The 8,578-nt window shown below is 45.2% G+C and overlaps 1 protein-coding gene across 1 annotated transcript in view; it reads right to left on the bottom strand.

The window, feature by feature from the left end:
* Window positions 1-2,472, bottom strand: part of Faah (fatty acid amide hydrolase) — a 19,598-nt gene extending 17,126 nt beyond the window's left edge. The window contains exon 1 of the mRNA XM_010610218.2: window positions 2,001-2,472. Coding sequence (XP_010608520.1) covers window positions 2,001-2,315 — 315 coding nt within the window. The 5' untranslated portion in view covers window positions 2,316-2,472. The remainder of the gene's footprint in view (window positions 1-2,000) is intronic.
* Between the last annotated feature and the right edge of the window lie 6,106 nt (window positions 2,473-8,578).

The raw sequence follows: 8,578 nt of genomic DNA, 5'->3' as shown, positions 1-8,578 counted from the left end.
CGGCGATTCAGCAGCTACCCGCTGGGGCCACCCCCTCCAACGCCAGCCGCGGGACACGCGGGCCCGGAGGACCGGCAGCAGCCACAGACTGGGTTCGCGGGCCTGATTAACCTCTGCGTACACCGAAGCAGCATCTTTCTTGGGGAACCGAGCGCCTAAGGGCATCCTCTCCGCAGCGCAGAGCTTCTGGGGCGCCAGCCCGGGACAGACCCTGGAAGTTTTTCTGGGGCGGCCATCTGCTGCCCCCTCTTATTTCCCCAAGGCCTGGACGCCTTGCCTCTCACCCTGGGCTCCTCTTCATAGCCCAAGTTGCCCATTGCTTGTCCATTTCCTCAGCCACTTCCCACAGACTGGGAAAGGTCCTCCCCTGGATTTCAGACTCATCAGGCTGGAGAATTCTACCTGACCCGGAGTCTTGGGACGTGGCACCTTTCCCAGTAATTTCACACACAAAAAACTACTGCCACGGCCTCTCGCACAGAATTTCATGTGCTTATCTTGTCAGTTCTCCCCTTTGCCGTAGAAAGGTATTTTTATTCTCCATTTACTGGCGCAGTAACTGAGGATAGGGTTAAATAATATGTGGGCTACATGTGTGGCAGAGTGAGAGTTCAAACTCAGGTCTAAGCCAAAGCTAGCGTTAATTTATCCCCACCTCAGACCAAAGTAACAAGTAGCAGCTACACCCAGAAAACTTACTTAAAATAAAAGTTATGGAACTGACCTTGGTTTTACATAAGTAAAAAACATTAAACTTCTCTATTGAACAAGGTATGAAGTGATTTTTGTAAGACTTAAAGTCTCACTTCCACTCCACGGAGCGTGAACAGCCAAAAAGTCCTCCACGATGCCGGGCCCTAACACCCAGCGAGGCTCCAGGAGCTCAACGGAGAAACGAGAAACCCAGGAAGGAACACACCAGGCTAGATGGTAAATAGACCTTTATTAGTCGGGCCAGACGGCACTCCGGGAGCCAGGTAGCTCAGAGAGGCAACTGCTCAGGGGCTGAGGTACTTTTTATAAGGTTTTTCTGAACAAAGAGTCGGGGAATTCACAGAACAAGACTGCAAACACATTGCTTATCTTATGCAGGAAATGTTCATGGTCACCTTTTGTCATACCATTTGCCCCTGGGCGGGCTGTTAACCAAGGTAGCAATTAGCATATGAAGAAGCACAGTCTGGCCTATTAGCATGGAGTCACCTTAGCTTATTCAAGTCTTACAATTTTAATACTGTTTTTGTTGCTAAAACAATAAGTTCACCTCTGAAAACCTGTCTCAAAAGAGGAGCATAATAGGTTACTGGACTAAAAAAATGAGAGCTTACTGAACATGCCACTAAGGGAGAAGAGAAGGTGTTTTCACAAAACAAGTATCTTCCCCCACCTCTTCTCCATTTGATGTCAACCAAAACATACCATTTACCTTTCAGTTTTAAAAAAATATGTCTGGAGGCCAGGCATTTAGCTCAGTCTGGCAAGCACAAGGTTCTGGGTTCCATTCCTGGTAACAAAATATATATATGTATATCTGTGCACATGCAACAGTTACTTTATGAAAAATGAAGGAATGGGGAGAGGCAAATTGATAGACTAGAGAAAACTATAATGTAGGTGTCAGGCAGAAGTGGAATCAAATTGTGTTTTCTAATTGAGAAAGTATTCTTGGTCTGTAGGAACTGAGTTGGGGAGGAAAACAGCAGGCTTCCTTTATAGACACTTCCTGTCAGCTGTTAGGACTCAGCAGTTGCACCCCCTCCCAGAGAGGCTCTGTCATTCGCTGGGTTTCAACTAGTTTACTAAACGGTCCAGGCCTACGCTGTAGGCTGCTTGAGTTAAAACCCTAATTCTGCCACTCCTTGTGTAACCTTGAATAAACTGCATTAACCTTTTGTACCTCAGTTTCTCCAAAATGGAGATAATACTAGTTACTACCTCACAGAATTGTTGTAAACATTAAACAAGCTCCTCTCCCGTTGTTAAGGCTCAAAAACCATTACCTTACTGTATCTTGAGCAGCAATGTGATGCAATCCAGTGTGAGGGAGGAATGAAGAGGCGCTGAGGCTGAGGCCTGGAGAGATAGAATAACCCCATCAGAAGATCCAGTGGGGCTGGTTTTCCAGCTTCTTCCTGATCTGTGTTTTCAAGAAGGCTTCTCTGGGGTCTGGCACACCACACCTTTAGTTCTCCTGCGTGGACCAAGTCTTGAGCTGTCCAGTGGGAAGACAGGCAGCTCATTCTCAAACTCCCTGAGAGGTGGAGGCTGGGCTGCCCAGGGGAGGAGAGCATGCAGAAGGGAGATAGCCGCTGCATCCCAGCGGGTTTTGAAGTCTTTGTGGGGATAGGAACTGTAATCGCTCTGCTTCTCCCTTTCCTTTCCCTTCAACGAGCCCTTCCCAGGGGCCAACTGCAGGGAAGGGGAGAGAGACACAGCCCTCCTCTAAGGAACTGCTGTGGTCTGAATGTATGCTCGCTCCAAAATCGCCTGTGTTGAAACTAGTTACCAAGGAGATAGAAGGTGGGGCTCTTGGAAAAAGTGATCGGAAGGACTCTGCCCTCGTGAACAGGATTAATGACTTTATTTTTTTTCAAAAAGGGCTAGGACTGGACTGTGACCTAGTAATGAAGCACTTGCCCAACATGTGTAGTCCTTGGGTTCAATCCACAGCACAGGGGAAAACAAATAAAAACAAAAAAGCCCAGCCTGGGTAACTTAGCGATTCAGCAAGATCCTCACTCAAAAATAAAATACGGCCAGGGGCCCAGAGATTTAGCTCAGCGGTTCCAGCACCTGCCTTACAAGCACAAGGACCCAAATTCGATCCCCAGTACCAAATAAATAAATAAATAAAAATAAAATATAGCCAGGGATTTAGCTCAGTGGTGCCGCCACCAGCCTCACAAGCGCAAGGTCCTGAGTTTGAGCCTTGGTACCAAATAATACAAATAAAATAAAATATAAAAAAGGGATGGGAGCTGGGCACGGTGGTGCACACCTATTATCTCAGCCCTTGAGAGGCTGAGACAAGAGGACCACTATGAGTTTAAGGCCAGCCTGGGCTACATAACAAGATGTTGTCGCAAAAATCCAAAAAAGGGAGGGGGCTGAGGGTGTAGCTCAGTGCAAATGGGACAGAAAGGACATGGCTAAAACTGGCTGTGAGAGGAGGCGTGACAAGATCCCCCAATACATGCTCAGCGCAGTTCCAAAGCCCTGCACATGGACTTCTTTGGAGAACTCAGGCAGGTGTCCAGTGGGATGGCCTAGATGTGACATCAGGCCGAGGCGTGGATGATACGAAATCATTGTCGGCATTGAGTTTTTGCCCCACGCTCTCCCTCGTGTGGTTGTCTCCCTTCACACTGTGGGGTGCACTTCTTTTCCTACTTTTATTTGACTCAAACTCATTTCGCAGGGCCTGTTTCTTTTCCTATCTTTAATAAAACTTTGCTATCATTTGTGCTTGTCTTGACCAACTCTGCTCAGGACAGAAAGAACCTAGAAGCTACTCCCAGAGACTCCAGCAACCCAAAAACCTGGTAGCACAAAGGCCCTGAATTTAATCCCCAGTGTTGAAAAAATAAAATATCATTGCCGATTCTGTCATGTGCGCGTACAGCAACAAAGGACCACATACCAAAGAGTGAGCCTTTACCAGACAACAAGTCTTTGACTTCCCGGTCTCTAACATCAGGAAATAAAACTGTTCTTCTTTATAAGTTACCTGGGCTCAGGTATTTTGTTATAGCAGCACAGATAGGCTAGCGAGTTCGTATTTCTCTATTTCTCTCTCCTGGAACCCTGCCACGGTCGTGAGAACAAGCCCAAGCTGCCAGAGATGAGAAGCCATGTAGGCAGGAACCTACCTGCCCAGCTACTCCTGCTTAGCCCCCTCCCCAGGTGAGAGAGCCAGCTGAGCAGAGCCGCCGACTACAGGTACATGTGTGAGTCTCACCAAGCCTAGCTGAGCTCAGTAGAACCACCAGCCAACTTGTATTCTCAGATTATAAAGAATGGGTGCAGTTGTGCACATCTGTAATCCCAGCACTTGGGAGTCTGAAGCAAGAGTATTGCTGCAAGTTCAAGGCCAGCCTGGACTACATAGCAAGACCCTGTCTCAAACGAGAGAGAGAGAGAGAGAGAGAGAGAGAGAGAGAGAGAATAAAGAATGGTTGTTTAAATGACTAATTTTAGGGTTGATTACAAAGCAATAGCTAAGTGGTTGAATAACTAACTAATAGATAACATTTACCAATCCCTATCTGAGATGAGTGACCGAGACCCACAGATAACCAGTGACTTGTTCAACACTACATAGTCTGTGGGGTGCTCAACTGTGAGTCACCATCAATCTTCAAAGGCTGGGGATTTTTTTGTTTTGTTTTGTTTTGTTGAGACAGGGTCTCACTATGTAGTTGAGATTGACCTGGAAATCACTATGTAGTGCAGGCTGATCTCGAACTCACAGAAATCCTCCTGCCTCAGCCTCCCAAGTGCTGGGATTATAGGCGTGCGCCACCACACCCGGCCAGGACTGGGGATTTAGTTCAGTGGTTTAAAAAAAAAAAAAAAAAAAAAAAAAAAAAAAAAAAGACTCAATCCCTACTGCCTCTGTGTTTGCTATGGATGCAGACAGCAAGACTTCACTACTGTTTGTTTGAGATAGGGTCTTGCTATGTAGTTCACACTGTCCTTGAATTCACTATGTAGTCCAGACTGGCCCTAAATTTGTGGCAATCCTCCTGCCTTAGCTTCCCAAGTGCTAAAATTACAGCTGTGTGCGTGCCACCGCACCCAGTTTTCACTACTGTTAATAGTTTCCTAGTCATTAGCCTGGATAGCTACAAGCCACACCTCACTTTAAATGTTTTCCTCAAACCTTGCTGTGAGTTCAAGACCAGCCTGGGCTACATAGTGAGACCCTGTCTCAAAAAACCAAATAAATAAATGTTTTCCTCGACCTATTTGTTTGTTTTTTTCTCAACCTGTTTTAACCGAAGTCCTCTTTGTATATATATGAAATGTTATCCTTGCTCCCTTCTATAATTTATTTGAAATGGTGGGGTTATTTTAACATTCTGTACCTTGGTTTCCTTAGCTGTAAAATGGGGAAATTTTGTATTACTTCCTTGAGTGCCAGGAGAAATAAATGAGTTAATATTAGTAAAATGCTTAGAATAGTGTCTGGCATGTCACAAGGGCTAGGTCCTTAAATGAAATCGTATGACTGAAAAATGAGCCACAGTGATGACAATTTTAGTACAGAAATACCTTTGTTTTGATCATAAGAGTTACATGTTTTTCACTTTGATCTGGTGAGATCAGTTTGAGTGCTGAGTCAGCTTGAATGCCTTGTCATAAACTTCTCAGAGTAGGAAAATATCCTGTGGATGCCTAACAAGTTTTTGAAAACCAGACATGCAGAAAAGCACCGATGAGATATTATTATGCATTCATGATATATCACAAAGGACATATTCTTGGTAAGTGGTATGAAAATCAAGTCCTAATATAAATCCATGTTTTGTTTTGTTTTTTCTGGTACCAGGGATCAAACTCAGGACCTTGCACTTGCAAGACAGGCAGAAGGCCACTGAGCTAAATCCCAGTCTCGAATCCATGTTATTTTAACTCATCGCAGGAATTATTCTGCAAAATGAAGACAACTTTTATAAAGCAAATCTGTATTCTTTGAGGGACCTTCAAAATGTTGACTAGAGATGTGCTAAATTTCTTTGTGTCTATCTAAAGTAAATCTTCCCCTCCCAGGATTCCCTCAGGGGACTGTGGTCCCTGTATCTTTCTCAGGGTTCCCCCACAGGTTCCAGGGTTGCTTGCTACGGAACCCCAGTACAACTCAAGGTACCCCAAAAGGTCTTCTGCCTCTCATCCTTAGCTCTTTTTCTTTGTGTCTATCTAAAGTAAATCTTCCCCTCCCAGGATTCCCTCAGGGGACTGTGGTCCCTGTATCTTTCCCAGGGTCCCCCCACAGGTTCCAGGGTTGCTTGCTACGGAACCCCAGTACAACTCAAGGCACCCCAAAAGGTCTTCTGCCTCTCATCCTTAGCTAGGCTTGGGACCTGTTGATTCCTGGCCCTACTGAAGAAGGTTACTATCTAAAGTAAATCTTCCCCTCCCAGGATTCCCTCAGGGGACTGTGGTCCCTGTATCTTTCCCAGGGTCCCCCCACAGGTTCCAGGGTTGCTTGCTACGGAACCCCAGTACAACTCAAGGCACCCCAAAAGGTCTTCTGCCTCTCATCCTTAGCTAGGCTTGGGACCTGTTGATTCCTGGCCCTACTGAAGAAGGTTAAACAGAAGGTTTGGGGAACTGTCCTCAGCGACTTGGCTGTCATTACATCGGCTGTCTGGATACTCAGCGGCGAAGTCCGCAAGCTCTATGGATTCTTCCCTAGCTGGCAACAACATGCTGGTGACTTTCTTCACAAACAGGGACATCTGAGACACAGCCCACAGTTCTGGCAAATGCCCATATCTGGTTCTAAGAGTTGGGGAAACATGCTTTTTTTTTTGGTACCAGGGATTGAACTTGGGCCCTTGCTCTTGTGAGGCAGGTGGCGGAACCACTGAGCCAAATCCCCGGCCCTGAAACATGTATTTCTTGTTCAGTCCCTGTGGCTCTGGCCCTGACACACTTCTCAGCCTTCTTCAAATGTTTTAGGCTCTAGTATTATTCTGTGCCTTTAAACACACTATTCCATTGGCCTCTAATGTTCCCCCATATTCCTCAGCCATTATCACCGAGTAATACATACTGCCTACTCGTCCTTCAAAATGGAGTTCACAGGCCTCAGGTTTTAGGTGGCAAGTGAAGCATGGGCATTTACCACTGCCATTAAAATAACAGAAAAACATTTTTTTTAAAAGAAATAATTGAAAAGGAAAAAAAAAAATGAAGTTCCTCGAAGATGGAAAATATGCAATCTAAGGCCAGGCATGTAGCTCAATTGTGCCACATCTACCTGGCAAGCTCAAGGTCCTGAGTTCGATCTCCAGTACCAAAAAGAAAAAAAGAAAGGAGGCAATCTCAAACTGGAAGTAAAGGAAAAATGAAAAAAGAAAAGTCAGACACTAGAGGAGAGCTGGGGATTTAGCTCAGTGGTTCTGCCGCCTGCCTCACAAACACAAGGACCCAAGTTCAATCCCCGGTACAAAAAAAAAAAAAAAGACACTAAAGGAAGCCAGGGTGCTCCTAGAGAAGGTCCAAGCAGGAATGAACGGGGCATGGTGCAGATGTGGGATTGTACAGAGTACAACTTAGATGTACTGTGACTTTGGAGCCTTTCCCTGCCCTCTGATAAAGTTAAGTCCTTGTTCAAGTCTAGAAAAATACGTCTAACGTGCCACAATCTCCGAAGGGCAACCACTGAGTGTATCAGGGCTTGAGAAGAGTAGAATAAAGAGGAACTGAGTGACTAGGGCCCCCCAGGACAGGTAAGGAAGTGGAAAAAAGAGAAAAGGACAGTAAATTATAGGAATTCCTGCCTACACGTCCATTGCTTGGTCGCACTACCCCTCCTGACCAGTCACCCCTTTGGATTGGCTGCCACGTCAGCAGTGATGCACATCACCCTTTACTGCCCTTTATCGGAGGGCAATCAATCCTCCAAATGCCTAGAAAGGGGGTTGGCCAGTGCTAAAGAAAGAAAGACAATAGAGTTGCATAATTTCAAAGTACAAGGTGGACTGGGAGGTCAGTGCCTTAGAGTGAGCAGACAAAGACAGACTCTCCAAGCTTGTCACTATTTATTGGGTTCTAATAGTAATCAGAGGGAAGATCAGTGACTCAGAGGGTGACAGTAATCCTATGTTGATGAAGATCTTAGGTCACTAAGGATCTTATGTTAATGAGGACTGTGAGATGGCTAAAAAAGCTAATAAGGAATTTGTCCTTCTCCGGGTAAAACCTTTCTCTCTTTCTCCTCCCCTCCACCTCCCCCCATCTCTCTCCCTTTTCCTCTTCACCCTCCCCTCGTTTTGTTTCTACTCCATTCTCTAAGAACCAGGATTCTTCAGCCGATGGAATCTTTCCCTTGCCCATCACAGAATCACGGGATCATTGAAGCCTCAAATTGTGACCAGAGGCAGAATGCAGTTATGTTTCCACATGCCAGAGCCAGCTCACAGGCAAGAAGACTAGGCCTCAGACAGCCCTAATCATAATTTAATTATGAAATGATTTTTTCCCCCAAATTGGACAGCCAGTGGTCTGTTCGTTCAGTTCATTCATTCCCTCAGGTGCAGAGGGTTGAGTTTGTGATATGACTCAGTTCTCAGCACATTATCTTCACTGACCCGATCAAGTCTTTCTCAGTATATCTATGTGTTCCTTTCATCACTGCTCTCGTCTCATCCCTTCCCTTTTTTAAAAATTTTATTAGTACATATTTGAAGTACATAATGATTACATTCATCAAGGATAAACTCATAAGTTGTTTAATGCCTATTTGTTTAACGTGTATCCTTGTAAAATATATATATTGCTTTGTATGCATATGTTTGTTTTTTTTGGTTTTTCTGTTTTGTTTTGTTTTGTTTTTTTGAGACAGAGTCTC

Source organism: Fukomys damarensis, unplaced genomic scaffold (assembly GCF_012274545.1).
Source record: "Fukomys damarensis isolate Sample0158 unplaced genomic scaffold, DMR_v1.0_HiC HiC_scaffold_23, whole genome shotgun sequence".
NCBI classification, from domain to species: domain Eukaryota; kingdom Metazoa; phylum Chordata; class Mammalia; order Rodentia; family Bathyergidae; genus Fukomys; species Fukomys damarensis.
Note: the sequence above shows the minus strand (reverse complement) of the source record. Positions and strands in the feature narration are given on the sequence as shown.